Consider the following 19,752-nt stretch of genomic DNA (forward strand, 5'->3'; position numbering starts at 1 on the left):
AAAAAAAAAAAAAAAGGAATGGAATTCTGACACGTGCTACACCATAAATGAACCTTGGGGAACATTATGTTCCATGAAATAAGCCAGGACAAAGTGTCAAATAATGTATGATTCCACTCCTATGAGATGCCCAGAGTCGCTGGATTCATAGAGACAGAAGGTAGAATGGTGGGTGCCAGGGCCTTGGGGAGGAGGAATGGGGAGTTCATGTTTCATAGACACAGAGTTTCAGTTCTGCAACTAGAAAGAACACTGTGGGTGGATGGTGGTGATGGTTGCATAGCAGTGCAAATGTTGAATGACATTTACCTGTATCCTTGACAATGGTTATAAAGCTACATTTTACATTATCTGCATTTTACCACAATTTGGAACATAGTCATAATCAATAGGTTCCTTGCCCGCTGAGGGGTATGAGGTGCCTGCTCCATGCCACACCCAACAGCTGCCCCCAGGGATTAAACTCCAGCTGCCCACATGGAACTTGCTTGATAAGGATCCTGTATGAGCTCCTCCCCTTCCTATGCCACTGCCCACTCCCAGCTGGTGCCTCCTAGGATTCCCTCCCAGAACAACGAGTTGCTCTCAGGGTCTGCTTCTGGGGGAACCCAAGCAATGGCTTGTGGTGAAGGCAAAGTATTTCCTGGAATGACTCAAGACACAGGCTTGGGGAAAGAAAGAGGAGAGTCTAGCATCCACCAGCCATGTGACCTTGAGCCAGCCACTTTTCTGGAGGACCGTTGATCAAATGGGATAATGTCTTTGTACGAGTGTCATGGGGATTAACTGAGATGGCATATGTGATGTGCTTTGCTATGTAAATGCAGATGATGGTGATAATGGAGATGGGAAAACAGCTCTTGGGATCTCCAAGGAGCCAGAAGGAAGTGCAAGAGACTCCATGCTCTGTCTCTTGAAAAAAGCTCCTTCCCTTCTCTGAAGGAAGCTTCCAGATCCCAATTTCCTTTCCTCTGGCCTTTGGCTATGAATAGACTCACCTCCAGAATTCTTGGCTTCTGATCCTGGCAGAACCAGTAAGACAGTGAGACCTGGAACAGAGAGAGGAGGGGATCATTCAGACGGGGATCCCCTGGACTCTGCTTGGCTGAAGGCTGGGTGAGTTAGGGACGACTAACCCTAACTCTTTGCCCAGTCACACGTGCAAGCTTCACCATAGCGTCTTCCAGGCAGGTTATAAACACAAGAGTCACAGATTTGGACATCATATCCTTCTAAAGTATGGAAAGTGCATCTGATTGGAGCTGTGTTTCCCAATTTCAGAAAACCCAGCAGCGAATTCAGCTTCTTCTCTATGTCCTAGCACCAAAAGACCAAGTTGGCAATCTCCTTTCTATACTCAACAGTTTATTTTAATATCAGTCCGGACCTCAAACCACACACTGTTCAAGAAAAATATAAATGGAAACCCCATAGGTTCTTTTAAATTTTCCATTAGCAACATTTTTTTGTCTTTTGAGACAGAGTTTTGCTCTGTTGCCCAGGCTGGAGTGTAACGGCATGTTCTCGACTCACTGCAACCTCCACCTCCCGGGTTCAAGCAATTCTCCCTCCTCAGCCTCCCAAGTAGCTGGGATTACAGATGCCTGCCACCATGCCTGGATAATTTTTGTATTTTTAGTAGAGACGGGGTTTTGCCATGTTGGCCAGGCTGGTCTTGAACTCCTAACCTCAGGCGATCCACTTACTTCAGCCTCCCAAAGTGCTGGGAATACAGGCATAATTCACCACACCCAGCCCATTTGTAATATATTTTTAATAAATGGATAAATGTAAGTAAAGTGCTTTCCTAAGTTAAGTGAGTCACTCTAGCAAATTACCCAAACCCAAGGAAGGGGTCATGGGACTCTAATGTATAGCCTGTCAGTCAGACGTACAGGTTACAACCTAGAACTTGAGATTGGCATTTGAGGTGAAGAACGCTTTTGTGGGATTAAGCCTGCAGCCTATGGGATCTGACACTATCTTTGGTAGAGAATGTCAGATAATGTCATAATTGAATTCTAGAACACCCAGCTGGTATCCACTGGAGAACTGTGCGGTCAGTGTGGAAAACGAGCCCACACGTGTTTTGGTGACCAGAGATGAAGTATTCTGTGTGCTTGTTACTATGTGAGAGTAGAGTAGGAAAATAACCAAGGTTTTTTCTGTCCTCTAGCCAGGGAGGCATGGTGAATATGCTCTTAAATACTTTCCGTCATACCGAGGGAAGCTGAAAAGAAGACGAGAGCTGGTTTATTCTCCTGTCCCTTGAATTTGCATTTTTGAAAACAGAGTCCTTCTCATGTAGAATGTTGGTGTAGAGGGTCTATGATCCTGGAAACCCACAGATTTCATCATTCAGAAACCCTGGCAAAGCCAGGACCCAGACCTCTTAATGGTCTTTACGGAGGGTGATAAAGATTCTACTGAGCCTCTCTTACCTACATCTAAGTCAGAAATTCGACCCTTTCCTGGAGAAGCAAAACTCTCATTCCAGATCTTCAACTCCACGCTCTGAATTAGTCGAGTAGCCGCTTTTGCAATGTCCTCTCTGCTTCCATTTCTTCTCAGATTTGCCTTCAAAAATATAAAGCTGATTAGATTGACTCTCACTGAAAGGTAAGAAATAAGGAATATGCACAAGTGTTGGAGTGGGGAGCCCAGAAGGCAACAATATTTATTAAGGTGCTACAAGATGCATGTGGCATTGAGAATCTAGGTGCTTAATGTAGGTCTTTGAATGACAGCTGAGGCACTTTCCCCCTACCCTTGTATTTCTCTTTCTCTATGGACATGTGGCACCAGGAACTTCTTAATTGTGGGAGGCTGTCCCAGGCACTGTAGGATGTTGAGCCGTATCCCTGGTCTCTATCCACCAGATGCCCGCCACACACATCACCCCTAAGGTATAACAACCAAAAGTGTCCCCAGACACTGACAGATAACCTTGGAATGGAGGACAAAATTACCCCTGGATAGAACTACCCAGCCCTAACAATCACAGGAAGACATGTTGATGTTTGGGTAGGAGAATGACTGTTATACATACCAGCTGTTTCCCAAATCCAGGCTTCACCCCACTCACCCAAATATCCACTTCTGTCTGTGTCCCTTGACTATTGTCCTCTGTGAAAGAAAAGATGCCATTGAAAGAGATGTGGGAGAAAATACACCCTGCTTACATCCCTTCTTCCAATCACCCTCAAGTTGAGTCTTTCCCTAATACTTCCGCAGCCCATCCTAATTCCCCTCTAAGAAGCCTAAAAAGTATTGCACAGTAGAATTATAAAAGAGAATTAGAATGGGGCTTCCAGTTCCATATTGAGTTGGTGCAAAAGTCATGGCAATCTTTGCTATTGAAAGTAATGGCAAAAACCGCCATTACTTTTGCACCAACCCATTACTTTAGTCAACCCTGTTTATTGAGCACCTACTCGAAACCAAGCACAATGCTGAAATATATGGATATAGGCTAGGAAAAGAAACAAAGGTGTCCCCTTGTGGAATCTGAAGTTTGGCATGAAAGTCATTAAGCAAGTTATTATGAATAAATAAAGCAATTGCAAGGGATGCTCTTAATAAATAGAACATGACATGTGGACAAAAAGATGGGAACTATAGACACTGGGGACTACTAGAGGGAGAGGGTGGGAGGCTGACGAGGGCTGAAAAGCTACTGATTGGGTACTATGCCCACTACTGGGGTGATGGAAACATTCATACACCAAACCCCAGAGACACGCAATTTACCCATGCAACAAACCTGCACATATACCACACCCAAACCTAAAATAAAATAAAACAGGACTTCCCAAAATCAATCAATCAATCGATCAATAATAAATAGGACACGATGGTGTGGAAGTATATAGCAGAGGATCCCAACACATCAGGGTGACATGCAAGAAATCAGTGTTCATTGACTTAATAATATAGAAGCAGTTGTCTACACATCGCAGTCTATAAAGTGCCTTCATATATATTATCTCATTTCAAGGAACACAGAAAGTTGTAGAAAAGGCACATGCAGCATAATAACCAGTATTAACTGACTCTTCCTAGGTGCCTAGGACTGTTAAGTATTTCACATACATTAATAATGAGTAGGGGCTGGGTGCAGTGGCTCACGCCTGTAATCCTAGCATTTTGGGAGGGCAGGACGGGTGGATCATTTAAGGTCAGGAGTTCCAGACCACTGCGGGCAACATTGTGAAACCCTGTCTCTACAAAAAATGCAAAAATTAGCCAGGTGTGGTGGCATATGCCTGTGGTCCCAGCTACTCAGGAGGCTGAGGTGGGAGGATTGCTTGAGCCTGAGAGGCAGAGGTTGCAGTAAGCCAAGATCACACCACTGCACTCCAGCCTGGTAACAAAGTGAGACCCCATCTAAAAAATAATAATAATGAATAGGTAAAGTGTATTAATTTCCTGGGGTTGCCATAATATAGTGACACAAATTGGGTGGCTTAAAGCAATAGAAATATATTGTCTCATAGTTCTGGAGGCCAGAAGTCCAAATCAAGGTGCCAGCAAGACCATGCTCCCTCTGAAGGCTCCAGGGAAACACCTTGCCCTGCCTCTTCCAGCCTCTGGTGGTTGCCATCAGTCTCTGACATTCCTTGCCCTTTGGTAGCATAACTCCAATCTTCACCTCTGTCTTCACATGGCCATCTTCCCTCTGTGTGTGTCTCTGTGTCCAAATACTCTTCATCTTGTAAGGACACCAATCATGTAGGATTCAGGGTCCACTTTGATCTCGTATAACTGCATCTTGACTTATTACATCTACAAATACCCTATTTCCAGATAAGATCATATTCACAGCTTCCAGATGGAATCAATTTGGGGAGAACACTATTCAGTACAGTAAGAAGGATTCAGAAATGGCTGCAAATAATCCCTGCCTCTTGGCATTCACATCCTTGGGTAATCTCCCCTTGACTGTGGACTGGACTCAGTGACTCATCTCTAAGGAACAGAATATAGCAAACGTGATAGGATGTCACTTCTGAGAGTGGGTTATAAAAGACTATGAATCCCGTCTTATTCATGCTCTCTTTCTGACTATTCTAATGTGTTTGCTATAACAAAGCAAGCCGTAGAGACCCACATATCTAGAAACTAAAGGCTGCCTCCCACCAAGCACCAGAAATGAACTGAGGGTTTCAGTCCACCAGCTCTGAAGGAACTAAATTCTCCCAGCAACCTTGTGAGCAGCTTGGAAGCAGAACCTGCCCCAGTCGAGTCTCCAGATGAAACCACAGCCTGGACAAAACCTCAGTTGCAACTGTGATAGACCCAGAAGCAAAAGACCCAGCTAAGCCATGCTTAGTTCCCTAATCCAAAGAAACTATGAAACAATACATATGTGTTGTTTTAGGCCACTAAATTTGGGGGTAACTTGTTATGCAGCAACATGTAACTGACACAGTAGATACTATTAATATTACTACTCCCATTTAAAGATGAGGTATATAGAAATTAAGTCATTAACTGAAAGCCAGATGGTAAGTGGAAGATTTAGCACTTAAATCCAATCTCTCTTACCCAAAATGTGAAATAATGCTGGAATTAAACAAATAAATAAATTGTGGATAGTGAGAGACGGGTTTCTCATTGTTGGAGAAGGAAGTTACAAACAAGGAAAGAGGGAAGGTTCCAACAAGCCTTGATGTTGAACTGGAACCAGAGGTATCAGTGTGAATTCATCAGATTTAGTAGATAGGTAGATAGACATAAACATTGAATTTAAGATGAGTGAGAGATGAATAAATAGAGGAATTCAGAAGAAATTTAAAGGCGCCCTTTTGGAAGCTCGGGAAACAGACCTGTATTGGACACATACATTTGGAAGCATCTATATAGAGATGGTTATTGATGCCAAGGCTTGGATGACACCATCTTGGAAAATATCATCAAAGACAACAAAGGAATGAGGGATGAGGGTTAGGATGGAGTTTTACTCTCTTACCCTGGCCTAAAATTAGAGAATCTCTCAGAGTTTCCCCCAAGTCCCCATCATTTTTCAGTGAAAATAGTATTTGGAGGTTCTTACCATAACAATCTGGATGATTATAACCTATAAAACTAGCCAGCCAGTTGAGGATAGGATGTTTTATCCAACAGCTACAGATGTAACCTCCAATTTTATTTTTACAATAAGCTTTGTACTTGCACTTTGCCAGCCCGGTCTCACATTCATTAATATCTGTGAATCAAGAGAAAGTGTTGCTTTCATTTTCATAGAATTATACCATTTCCCTCGCCCATGAAATCTTTATTGCCCAACCATTGTCCATCAGTGTTCTCCCTAAGTTAATTTATAAATCCAATGCAATTCCAATTTTTAAAAATCTACATGTATATTTTATGAGGTGAGAGACAAATTGTTGCTATCATGCAGGTGCAGCCAGAAAAAAACTACAAGGTGGGAACCAGACATTAAGACAAAGTATAAAGCTGCAACTAAACAAAGAGGTACTGACGCATGCATAAATAAAAATGGAATAGACTAGAAGTCCAGACATAGACCCAAGTACCTATGGAGCTTTAGAACATCGTAAAGATGACATATCAGATCACTAGAATAAGGGGGGAATGTTGTTTTTAATGTTGTTTTTAAGTCACACCATTTGCTAAATCAATTTAACACACATAGTGCATAGCAGGGTAATAAACATAGGGTAAGTTAACACACTATTAGAAAAGCTTGAGAGAGATGAAGAAGGACCACACTACTAAAATCCTGGCTTGGCCGGGTGTGGTGGCTCATGCCTGTAATCCCAGCACTTTGGGAGGCTGAGGCGGGTGGATCACATGAGGTCAGGAGTTCAAGACCAGCCTGGCCAACATGGTGAAACCCTGTCTCTACTAAAAATACAAAAATTGCTGGGCATTATGGTGTGTGCCTGTAATCCCAGCTACTCAGGAGGCTGAAGCAGGAGAATCGCTTGAACCCGGGAGGCAGAGGTTGCAGTGAGCTGAGATCACGCCATTGCACTCCAGTCTGGGTGACAGAGTAAGAGTCTGACTCAAAAAAAAAGGCCAGGCGTGGTGGCTCACACCTGTCATCCCAGCACTTTGGGAGGCCTGAAGCGGGCAGATCACAAGGTCAGGAAATCGAAACCATCCTGGCTAACATGGTGAAACCCCGTCTCTACTAAAAACACAAAAAATCAGCCGGGCATGGTGGTGGGCGCCTGTAGTCCCAGCTACTTGGGAGGCTGAGGCAGGAGAATGGCGTGAACCTGGGAGGCGGCGCTTGCAGTGAGCCGAGATCGTGCTACTGCACTCCAGCCTGGGCGACAGAGCGAGACTCCATCTCAAAAAAAAAAAAAATTCCTGGCTTATGCAATGTTTATGTGTCTTGCCGCTCCCAACCACATCAGCCTTCTCTGCTGAATGGACCAGAGCTGAGGCTCAAGCAAAGGTCCTACAGACAAAAGGTGCTCTGGACCACAGACTTATACTTGTGCTCTCCATCTGAAGGACTCAGGGACAAGCACACCTGGCCGACGGCTGTACTTTATCAAATAGTCTGCTGAAGAGAGACGAGTTTTGTTTGGGCTATGGGTTTATGTGTTTTGGGCAGAGGACACATGGAACAGAATAGTTATCACTAATGAGAGATTAAATTAAAACCCCGTTAATATTTTTACCTTCACACTTCTCAGAGGACTCATGAAAGTATGTCCTGCCAGACCTGGCCCAAAAGCCGTGTTCACAGGTGCAGTGGGTGCTGTTGTGGCACTTGGCATATTCAGGGCATGGAGGACAGAAAGCTGCAGAGAAACAGAATCCATTCATTCATCTAAGAAATATTCAGTATGCATCTACCCTGTATCAATGCTGCAGTCAGAAGAATGTCATGTTGGGAATAGTTCTGTTGGCATCCTTTTGGCACCCAGACCTTTGCTGAACACAGGGGCACACAGTGCCCAACCATGTCCCACTTCTGCCACCAACACCACTTTTGCCAGATGGGTGAACCTCCAAATGCCAGCACCTGTTTTTCTTTCCTTGAGGGCTCACCCTGGCTACCAGAATTCTCTTTGTTCATCACATGGCAGGTTAACAATGCCTTTCCTCTCATAAGTGGCTCCCTTTATCAATGATTGATAGAAGACAGTGCATTTAAAAAAAGAAAAGAAAAAAAAAAGCCAATTTTTGCCAGGAGCAATTGTTCACACCTGTAATCCCAGCACTTTGGGAGGCTGAGGCAGGTGGATCACGAGGTCAGGAGATTGAGACCATCCTGGCTAACATGGTGAAACCTCGTCTCTAATAAATGCAAACAAACAAACAAAAAAATTAGCTGAGCATGGTGGTGCACGCCTATAATCCCAGCTACTTGGAAGGCTGAGGCAGGAGAATCGCTTGAACCCAGGAGGCTGAGGTTGCAGTGAGCCGAGATTGTACCATTGCACTCCAGCCTGGGCAACAAGAGCGAAACTCAGTCTCAAAAAAAGAAAAAAAAAAAAAAAGGAATGGAATTCTGACACGTGCTACACCATAAATGAACCTTGGGGAACATTATGTTCCATGAAATAAGCCAGGACAAAGTGTCAAATAATGTATGATTCCACTCCTATGAGATGCCCAGAGTCGCTGGATTCATAGAGACAGAAGGTAGAATGGTGGGTGCCAGGGCCTTGGGGAGGAGGAATGGGGAGTTCATGTTTCATAGACACAGAGTTTCAGTTCTGCAACTAGAAAGAACACTGTGGGTGGATGGTGGTGATGGTTGCATAGCAGTGCAAATGTTGAATGACATTTACCTGTATCCTTGACAATGGTTATAAAGCTACATTTTACATTATCTGCATTTTACCACAATTTGGAACATAGTCATAATCAATAGGTTCCTTGCCCGCTGAGGGGTATGAGGTGCCTGCTCCATGCCACACCCAACAGCTGCCCCCAGGGATTAAACTCCAGCTGCCCACATGGAACTTGCTTGATAAGGATCCTGTATGAGCTCCTCCCCTTCCTATGCCACTGCCCACTCCCAGCTGGTGCCTCCTAGGATTCCCTCCCAGAACAACGAGTTGCTCTCAGGGTCTGCTTCTGGGGGAACCCAAGCAATGGCTTGTGGTGAAGGCAAAGTATTTCCTGGAATGACTCAAGACACAGGCTTGGGGAAAGAAAGAGGAGAGTCTAGCATCCACCAGCCATGTGACCTTGAGCCAGCCACTTTTCTGGAGGACCGTTGATCAAATGGGATAATGTCTTTGTACGAGTGTCATGGGGATTAACTGAGATGGCATATGTGATGTGCTTTGCTATGTAAATGCAGATGATGGTGATAATGGAGATGGGAAAACAGCTCTTGGGATCTCCAAGGAGCCAGAAGGAAGTGCAAGAGACTCCATGCTCTGTCTCTTGAAAAAAGCTCCTTCCCTTCTCTGAAGGAAGCTTCCAGATCCCAATTTCCTTTCCTCTGGCCTTTGGCTATGAATAGACTCACCTCCAGAATTCTTGGCTTCTGATCCTGGCAGAACCAGTAAGACAGTGAGACCTGGAACAGAGAGAGGAGGGGATCATTCAGACGGGGATCCCCTGGACTCTGCTTGGCTGAAGGCTGGGTGAGTTAGGGACGACTAACCCTAACTCTTTGCCCAGTCACACGTGCAAGCTTCACCATAGCGTCTTCCAGGCAGGTTATAAACACAAGAGTCACAGATTTGGACATCATATCCTTCTAAAGTATGGAAAGTGCATCTGATTGGAGCTGTGTTTCCCAATTTCAGAAAACCCAGCAGCGAATTCAGCTTCTTCTCTATGTCCTAGCACCAAAAGACCAAGTTGGCAATCTCCTTTCTATACTCAACAGTTTATTTTAATATCAGTCCGGACCTCAAACCACACACTGTTCAAGAAAAATATAAATGGAAACCCCATAGGTTCTTTTAAATTTTCCATTAGCAACATTTTTTTGTCTTTTGAGACAGAGTTTTGCTCTGTTGCCCAGGCTGGAGTGTAACGGCATGTTCTCGACTCACTGCAACCTCCACCTCCCGGGTTCAAGCAATTCTCCCTCCTCAGCCTCCCAAGTAGCTGGGATTACAGATGCCTGCCACCATGCCTGGATAATTTTTGTATTTTTAGTAGAGATGGGGTTTCACCATATTGGCCAGGCTCATCTCGAACTCACTACCTCAAGTGATTTGCACGCCTCGGCCTCCCAAAGTGCTGGGATTATAGGTGTGAGCCACCACACCTGGCCATCTATTAGCCACATTTTTAAAAAGCAAAGAGAAACACTTGAAATTAATTTTGATAATATTTTTTAGTTCAATGTAGTTGAAATATATTACCATTCCAATACATAATCAATATGCAATAAATAATTTGTCCATTATTTAAATTTATATGTGTTTATTAGGTCTTTGAAATCTGGTATGCGTGTTGTACAGACGGCACATGTCCGTTTGGACTAGACACATTCTGAGTGCTCAGTAGCCATGCCCGGCTGACGACAGTGTAGGTTTAATCCTTAGGAAATAGGGTTTCCTCTGAGGTACGAGGAGATTTGAATATTCATGGGGCATGAGAATCCTGGGAGTTCAGATATTTTGAAAAATGTGGAATGGATCATGATGATTTGAAGATGATCTCTTCCTGCTGCCATGTTGTTAGACTGAAGTAACAACATACACTGGGGATGAACTCAGAAATGCAGAAAGCTTCTCACCTGTTTCTTCCTGGGTTATCTAACATCACTCCCTTAAGGCAAATATGCTTGAAATGACCAGGCACTTGAAGAAGGAATTTTTTTCCTATTCCTTCCATTGCAAGGTGGCTCTGCGGGAATCATTTGCTAAAATACGGAGGCATCTGCTTCTGTGAACAATGCCAGCCCCCAGATGGTGTAAGTGTGGCAAATAATACCTAGGAGATTGAATGTGGGTCATGTTTATGGTCCATTCAAGTTATCAAAGAACAAGGCAAGGTACCTGGGCAAGATAAAGTCACCTGCTCCTGTCTCACCCATTGTATTTACTATTTTAAATATCATGCATGCTATTTTCAATATCATGCATACTGATGAAAACATTATGTTTAAAGATTTATAATATTAGGTTATCTCTTACAACATTTTGTTTCGTTTTGTTTTTGTTTCTTTTTTTTTTTTTTTTTGAGACGGAGTCTTGCTCTGTCTCCCAGGCTAGAGTGCAGCGGCACGAACTCAGCTCACTACAAACTCTGCCTCCCGGGTTCAAGCAATTCTCCTGCCTCAGCCTCCCAAGTAGCTGGGATTACAGGTGTGTGCCACCACGCCTGGCTAATTTTTGCATTTTTAGTAGAGATGGGGTTTCACCATGTTGGCCAGGCTAGTCTCGAACTCCTGACCTTGTGATCTGCCCACCTCGGCCTCCCAAAGTGCTGGGATTACAGCCATGAGCCACCATGCCTGGCTGACAGGGCCATTTTTCTGAGCCAAAACACTCAACACCAATTTTCCTGTTAATCATTTTTTTTTTTTTTCAGAGAGAAATATCACTTGATTCTCATAGGGTAGGGGTCAGCAAACTGGACCTATGAGTTGAGATGACTTTTATATTTTTTACATAAAACATTTTAAATGGTTGAAACAAATCAAAAGAAGAATAATACTTAATGGCCATGAAAACGATATGAATTTTAGCTGCTTATGTCTGTAAATAAAGTTTTATTGACACACAGCCACATCCATTCATTTCCATAAGGCCTATGAATGCTTTAGGGCTGGAATAGCTGAATTGAGTAGTTAAGGCAGAGGTTAGATGGCGCACAAAGCTGAAATACAAATTATCTGTCCCTTTACAGAAAAAAATGTGCCCACCCGTTACATACAGTATGGAACATCACTTACCTGTAAGGTCTCCTAACAAACCTTCCGTCCTTAAACTGTATCTGATGCCTCCTACGGAGATTTCTTTTTCTCATCTCTAAGACCCTAAAGCCCAGAGGACAGGGTGGGAAGGTCTAGGTTGTAACTTACTGAGCTATGATGCTCCAAGCATGGACCTGCTTGGTGTCAATCCATATAGCAGATATTTGAAGTGACCCTTTAGCCTACCCCAGAGGGGGTTCCTATGAATGCAGATGATATTCTTTTTCTTTCTTTCTTTCTTTCTTTTATTTTTTGAGATGGAGAGTCTCACTCTGTCACCCAGGGCTGGAGTGCAGTGGCGGAATCTTGGCTCACTGCAACCTCTGCCTTCTGGGTTCAAGCGATTCTCCTGCCTCAGCCTCCAGAGTAGCTAGGATTACGGGCATCCGACACCATGGCTGGCTAATTTTTTTTTTGTCTTTTTAGTAGAGACGGGGTTTCACCGTGTTGGCCAGGCTGGTTTCAAACTCCCGACCCTAAGTGATTCACCTGCCTTGGCCTCCTAAAGTGCTGGGATTACAGGCGTGAGCCACCGTGCCCAGCGGCAGATGGCTTTCTGTCTCTCTCTGCAAGAGTGCATTTTACTGCACCCAGCTGGGGGGTAGGCCAGAAATGTGGGGACTTACACTGTCTCTTGGAGGTCCCCAGCAGGACAGCACCCCACCTACCTGCAGTGGTAACCCCTTCACTAACATGCCCCTCAGCAGCTCTTCCCCCTTCCTTGTGTGACCTCCCCACATCCTCCTTTCCTGGGATCCCCTCCCAAATAAACTATTTACGCACACGAGTCCTTGTTTCAGTTCTGCTTTGTGGCAGCCCAGCCTGACTCGAGATGAGAGCTTCTAATAGGACAGGCACACGCAGTTAATGCTGGAGAAAATGCCAGATTTGAAGGAGCAAATCAAGCGAGGATACCAGGGGCATGAGAAGAAGGGAAGAGAGTTCTTAGTTCCACTTACCCGAGAGCAGGACCAGGAGGCACGTGCTCCCCATAGCGCTGAGATGCAGGGAACAATCTCGCTCAAGCAGGACACGGTCAGAGTGCCTGGAATGGATACGCCCCATGAAATCCCATTTCTGATGGTCCCAAGTTCAGAAGCCACGTGGCCAACGCTTATCAAAATGTAAGGCCGACGCAGGAGAATTGCTTGAAACCAGAAGGCAGAGGTAGCAGTGAGCCGAGATTGCACCACTGCACTCCAGGCCGGGCAACAGAGCAAGACTCCATCTCGAAACCAACCAACCAACCAACCAACCAACAAACAAAAGAAAACCTTTCATCTCTCCCTCTCGTTTGACCCAATAATTCTGCCTCTGGTTAACTCTCTCAAGGAAAAGGCCCTGCAAGGATGATCATAGCACATTTGGGTATAGGGAACAAGTTTATCACTCTACAAATGCTAAAAAATGGATGCATCTGATGAAATATTCGGCTGGAATTTAAAATCCTGTTCTATGGCAGTCAGCAAGATCGAGACTGGAAAACTCCACCAGACAAACTACTCACTTTTTTTTTTTCTTTCTTTCTTTTTTTTTTTTTTTACATTGCTGTCATTGATTTATTTTTAATTTTTAATTCATAAATAATTATATATGCTTATGGGCTATAATATTATGTTTTGACTTACGTTGACATTGTGGAATAATTTTTTTTTTTTTTTTTTTTTTTTCTGCTCTGTCGCCCAGGCTGGAGTGCAGTGGCGCGATCTCAGATCACTGCAAGCTCCGCCTCCCGAGTTCACGCTATTCTCCTGCTTCAGCCTCCGGAGTAGCTGGAACTACAGGCTCCCGCCACCATGCCTGGCTAATTTTTTTTGCATTTTTAGTAGAGACAGGGTTTCACCTTGTTAGCCAGGATGGTCTCGATCTCCTGACCTTGTGATCCGCCCGCCTCGGCCTCCCAAAGTGCTGCGATTACAGGCGTGAGCCACCATGCCCGACTGACATTGTGGAATGATTAAATCAAGACAATTAACATATGCATCACCTCACATACCTATCGGTTTTCGGTATGAGAACTTTTAAAATTTATTCTTTTAGCAATTTTGAAATATATAATACAGGCCAGGCACGGCAGCTCATGCCTTTAATCCCAGCACGTTGGGAGAACGAGATGGGCAGATCACCTGAGGTCAGGAGTTCAAGACCAGCTTGGTCAACGTGGTGAAATCCCGTCTCTACTAACAATACAAAAATTAGCCGGGTGTGGTGGCAGGTGCCTGTAATCTCAGCTACTGGGGAGGCTGACGCAGGAGAATCACTTGAACGTGGGAGGTAGAGGTTGCAGTGAGCTGAGACCGTGCCACTGCCCTCTAACCTAGGTGACAGAGCAAGACTCCATCTCAAAAAATAAAAAAAGAAATAAATATGTACACATATATTTATAATATATTTATATGAAAGGCTAGTATCTCCTCTGTTTTAGGAAAATGTTAGCATTCTATATACAATTATCTATATTTGTATGTGTGTATGGGGTATGGGTGTTTATATGTGTACACACAAAATCATACATACAAATGTACAAACATATAAATGCATCAAATGCATGTGTATGTGTATGATAATTTTGTATTTGCATAAAATATTCCTGGAAGGTACCTAAGAAACTCATATCATCTGTTACATTTGAAAACAAATGTATGCGAGGCTTAACACCCAGGTGATGGGTTGACAGGTGCAGCAAACCACCATGGCACATGTTTACCTACGTAACAAACTCACACGTCCTGCACATATATCCCGGAACTGAAGATAAAGTAAAATTTATTTATTTATTTAGAGACGGAGTCTCACTCTGTTGCCCAGGTTGGAGTGCAATGGCCCGATCTCGGCTCACTGCAACCTCCGCCTCACAGGTTCAAGTGATTCTCCTACCTCAGCCTCCCAAGTAGCTGGGATAACAGGCACCCGCCACCACGACAGGCTAATTTTTTATATTTTTAGTAGAGACGGGGTTTTGTCATGTTGGCTAGGCTGGCCCTCCTCGGCCTCCCAAAATGCTGGGATTACAGGCGTGAGCCACTGCACCCAGCCTAAAATAAAATAATATATTTTTTAAAAAGAGAAAGAAACCAAGTGACTGGGAAGCCGAGGCAAGGAGACTTTTCAGTTTATCCTCTTCTAGCTTTTGAATTTTGAGCCAAGTGAAGGTCTTTTCTATTCAAAACATAAATGATTTCTAACAGAGAAAACAGTGGAAATACTAGACATCACTATAAATGAGCCTTTCTGGCCGTGGCGCCCAGGCTGGAGTGCAATGGTGTGATCTCATCTCACTGTAACCTCCGCCTCCGGGGTTCAAGCAATTCTCCTGTCTCAGCCTCCCTAGTAGCTGGGATGACAGGCTCCCGTCACTACGCCCGGCTAATTTTTGTATTTTCTAAGTAGAGACAGAGTTTCACCATGTTGGTCAGGCTGGTCTCAAACTCCTGACCTCTGGTGATCCAGCTGCCTGGGCCTCCCAAAGTGCTGGGATTATAGGCATGAGCCACCAAGCCAGGCCTAAATGAGTCTTTCAAAGAAGACTTTAAGAAGCATTGTAGTAAGCGTTTGCCTACGGATATCAATTTAAAATGCAGAAAGCACTCTCCTAAGGTAATGTCGGCGGCCAACTGGGGTTTAAGATAAAACCTCCAGTGCACATTAGCAAAGACGATGTGCTCTGCAGATCTGTGAAGCCTTTCAAAGGTGCTGCCAATGATGATGGAGGCACTGATGGAGAAGATGCTTTAAGTAGTTTGCAGAAAAGTTTCACAAAATGTAAGCAGGAAGGAAAACAACAATTATGTGCAACGCAAACAATCCGGTATCACATGCAAAAAATAATGTTGTAGGAGGCTATTAGAACAACATAGGGCCGGACGCGGTGGGTCACACCTATAATCCCAGCCCTTTGGAGGGCAGAGGCGGGTGGATCACTTGAGGTCAGTAGTTTGAGACCAGCCTGACCAACATGGTGACACCCCGTCTCTACTAAAAACACAAAATTATCCGGACATGGTGGCGAGTGCCTGTAATCCCAGCTACTTGGGAGGCTGAGGCATGAGAATCACTTGAACCAGGAGGTGGAGGCTGCAGTGACCTGAGATCAAACCACTGCACTCCAGCCTGGGTGACAGAGCGAGACTCGTCTCAAAAAAACAAACAAACAAAAAAACCCATAGAAAGTGATTATGACGTAGCATTAGGATCAAAAGGAGGTTATATGATTCTATCATTACACATTGCATGCATGTATCAAAATATATCATATGTAACTCACACATATGTACCACTATTATGTATCAATACAAAATGTAGGTTATAAAGAAAGTATATAATATCACATGTAAGAGAATTTTAAATGTTAATAGAAGAATGTCGGTATGAGTGATTTTAAATTTCTCTTTATTCAGCTGTAATTCTAAATTAGGTACATTGCCTTAGCAATAAAAATAATAATATAATGACATGTTTTAATAAAAGAGGAAACAAAATTACTTTTTTTTTTTTTTTTTTTGAGACAGGGTCTCACTCTGTCGCCCAGACTGGAGTGCAGTGACATAATCTTGGCTCACCGCAACCTCGGCCTCCCAGGTTCAAGCAAATCTCCTGCCTCAGCCTCCCAAGCAGCTGGGATTACAGGCACCTGCCACCACACCCAGCTAATTTTTGTATTTTTAGTAGAGATGTTTCACTATGTTGGCCAGGCTAGTCTCGAATTCCTGACCTCAAGTGATCCACCCACTTCATTCTCCCAAAGTGTTGAGATTACAGGCGTGAGTCACCGCACCCAGCCACAAAATGACTTTAAAAATTGTTCTTGAGAGGTCTGCTTTGATACTCCTGCTTTGATATATTCATGCTGCTTTGATCTCTGAGTTTGGAATCTGTTGGGGCTGCCTGTGTGTTTATGTGGCAGTTCTCCCTCCATGCTTCACGCACAGTTACATACTGGCCCTACACAGTTAGATGGCTTTAGAATTTGGTGCACAGGCAAACCTGGGTTTGAATCCCAAATCTACAACTACTAGTTGAGTGGCTCTGAGGTTGTGACTTTACCTCCAAGCCTCTCATCTGCAAAACGTAGCTAAAAAAGGGTACATATTTTACAGTTTCATGCTGATTCAGTGAGACGACCCTTCACACCTGCCGGCATGTGGTATGTCCTGAATAAAGCTACCTGTGAAGGAAAGAGGGAAGGATGACAATGGTGGTAGTGGTGGTGGTGGTCGTAGTGGATGTGATAGTAGTGGTCATGATGGTAATGGTGGTGATGGCAGTGGGGATCATAATGATGGTGGAGGTAGTGATGAAGGTGGCAGTGGTGGTGATGGTCCTGATGGTGGTTATGATGGTGGATGTGATAGTAATGGTGATAGCAATGGTGGCAAAAGTGGTGGTGATGGTGATGGTGGCAAGGGTGATGGTGGTAATCATGGTGATGGTGGTGGTGTTAATGGTGACAGTAGTGGTGGGAATGGTGGCAATGGTGATGGTGATGGTGGTAATAGCAGTGATGGTGGTGATGATGATAGTGTCAATGGTGATGGTGGTGATGGTAATCATGGTGATGGTGGTGATGGTGTCAATGGTGATAGTGATGGTGGTAATAATGGTGATAGTGGTGATGGTGATAGTGGCAATGGTGATGGTGGTGGTGGTAATAATGGTGATGGTAGTGATGGGGATGGTGGCAATGGTGATGTGGTGATGGTAATGGTGGTGGTGATGATGGTGGTAGTGATGGTGGTGATGGTAATGGTGGTGGTGATGGTGGTAATGATGGTGGTGATGGTAATGGTGGTGGTGATGATGGTAATGATAGTGGTGATGGTAATGGTGGTGATGATGATGGTGGTGATGACGGTGGTGACGGTAATGGTGTTGGTGGTGACGCCGGTGGTAGTAATGGTGATGGTGGTCATGATGATGATAGTGATGATGCTGCTGATAGTGATGGTGATGATAGTGGTGGTGATGGCAGTGATGGTAATAGTGAAGGGGGACAGTATGGTTGTGGTGCTGGTGGCAGGGATAGTGGAAGTGATAGTAATGCTGATGGTGATGATGGTGATGACAGAGGTCATGGAGATCTCTCATGTCCTTTTTCTGACCCCAATTGTAATCACAACTTTGCATGCTGAGGACTGACTTTTTACCCAGTGGTGATGAGAATTAACAAGGGTCCTGTGAACTCCCCACAGGAACACAGTAGTGGCCTAAGAAGACCCATCCCATGGAACCACTTATTCCTAAGCAGGCCAGCTGCACATTATGCATTGGAATCCTGCTTGCAAATCAAATTTTGCTGCAGATGCTTCTCTCATCCCTTCCATTACTGCCTCCTAAAATCACTTATGGAACTTCTACTATGGGCCAAGTACCTTACAAACTTTGTGGCTAATATGGCTATTCCCTTATTGAAAGCTACAACCATCTTATGATGTAGATCTTTGTTTTATTTTATTTTATTTTATTTTATTTATTTATTTATTTATTTTGAGATGGAGTCTCTCTCTGTCACCCAGTGGTGTGATCTCAGCTCACTACAACCTCTGCCTCCTGGGTTCAAGCAATTCTCCTGCCTCAGCCTCCTGAGTAGCCAGGACTACAGGTGCGCATCACCATACCCGGCTAATTTTTGTATTTTTAGTAGAGATAGGGTTTCGCCAAGTTGGCCAGGCTGGTCTGGAACTCCTGACCTTAGGTGATCCACCCACCTTGGCCTCCCAAAGTGCTGGGATTACAGGTGTGAGCCACCGTGCCCGGCCATGATGTAGGTCTTATAATTTTATGTCTCCTCAGTCTTCAGATGAGGAAATTGAGGTTCCAAACAATGATATCATTTGCTCAAGATTGTGCTGCTAGGAAAATACAAAGCTAAGACTTGGACGACATCAGCTTGAGTCCAAAGCCCATGCGCAACCACCTCACCAAGGTCATAAACTCCAAGGTCTCCCAGGATCTAGACATGCAACATAAATACATAAGGCCATTGGTGGGAAGTAATAAGGACTGTGAGGAACTGGACACCAAAGGCTATCTAGAGACACCCACACCCACGTTTTCCTTAAATACAGAACCAGGAGGCCAATCACTTGCAATCTCTACTTCACTGAAATCAAATTCTGTCGTGGGAACCTTGTGTCCCGTTGGTGGAGTTATACTTGATTACTTTCTGGATACCTTTCCTCTTTCAACCTTTGTCTTCTTTTTAGAGTCGTGTTGCTCCATCCTTCAAAAAGTCTACTCTAAAATATAACTGGAAAATTCTCAATGAAAAGAACCCCTGTCCAGATAAGGGCGTTTCTTTGCTAAGGCCTCATTTGAAACAAGTTTAACTAAAGTGAGTATTTTGAAAGGAATACAGGGGTAAGATTTTTCACAACAGCCGAGGCCTCTAGGGATGCTGATTTGGAGGGGACTTTTGACCATCACCAATTATAAGAAAAGAATTTCACATCAGAGAGAAAGAGAGGCAGACACAGAGAACTGAGCCAAGGATCACACACAAAGAAACTCACTATTTACAGCGACTGATATTATCTAATTATAGTTGTTTTCATTTCTGCTTGTTGCCTTGGTGGTTGTTACCCACTAAGGTGGTGCCATGGTGGTGCATGCTAAGGACTGACCTTTTACCCAGTGGTAATGAGAATTAACAAGGGTCCTGTGAAGTCCCCACAGGAACACAGTAGTGGCCGAAGAAGACCCATCCACTGAAAGCGACCAGCCTCCTCCAGTGGGTCATAACCAGCTGGTTGAAAAAGTTGACCTGTAAATCTCTCTGCTTTGGTCATGAATAAAGCACAAAACCCTTCCACGATGATAATGACGATGACTGTGAGTCAGGCATTTAAACACATGTGCTGATGTGTATATTATGGGTGTGA

General features: G+C 44.1%; 1 protein-coding gene across 1 annotated transcript in view; it reads right to left on the reverse strand.

Moving 5' to 3' along the window:
• LOC105512895 (putative EGF-like module-containing mucin-like hormone receptor-like 4) overlaps positions 1-12,910 on the reverse strand; it is a 40,520-nt gene extending 27,610 nt beyond the window's left edge. Inside the window, exons 1-6 of the mRNA XM_011943551.1 lie at positions 12,835-12,910; positions 9,467-9,517; positions 7,659-7,781; positions 6,056-6,208; positions 3,086-3,126; positions 2,442-2,577 (exon numbers count right to left, since the gene is read on the reverse strand). Of these exons, the coding sequence (XP_011798941.1) occupies positions 2,442-2,577; positions 3,086-3,126; positions 6,056-6,208; positions 7,659-7,781; positions 9,467-9,517; positions 12,835-12,868 (538 nt within the window). The 5' untranslated portion in view covers positions 12,869-12,910. The remainder of the gene's footprint in view (positions 1-2,441; positions 2,578-3,085; positions 3,127-6,055; positions 6,209-7,658; positions 7,782-9,466; positions 9,518-12,834) is intronic.
• Between the last annotated feature and the right edge of the window lie 6,842 nt (positions 12,911-19,752).

Source organism: Colobus angolensis, unplaced genomic scaffold (assembly GCF_000951035.1).
Source record: "Colobus angolensis palliatus isolate OR3802 unplaced genomic scaffold, Cang.pa_1.0 Scaffold22, whole genome shotgun sequence".
Lineage (NCBI taxonomy): Eukaryota > Metazoa > Chordata > Mammalia > Primates > Cercopithecidae > Colobus > Colobus angolensis.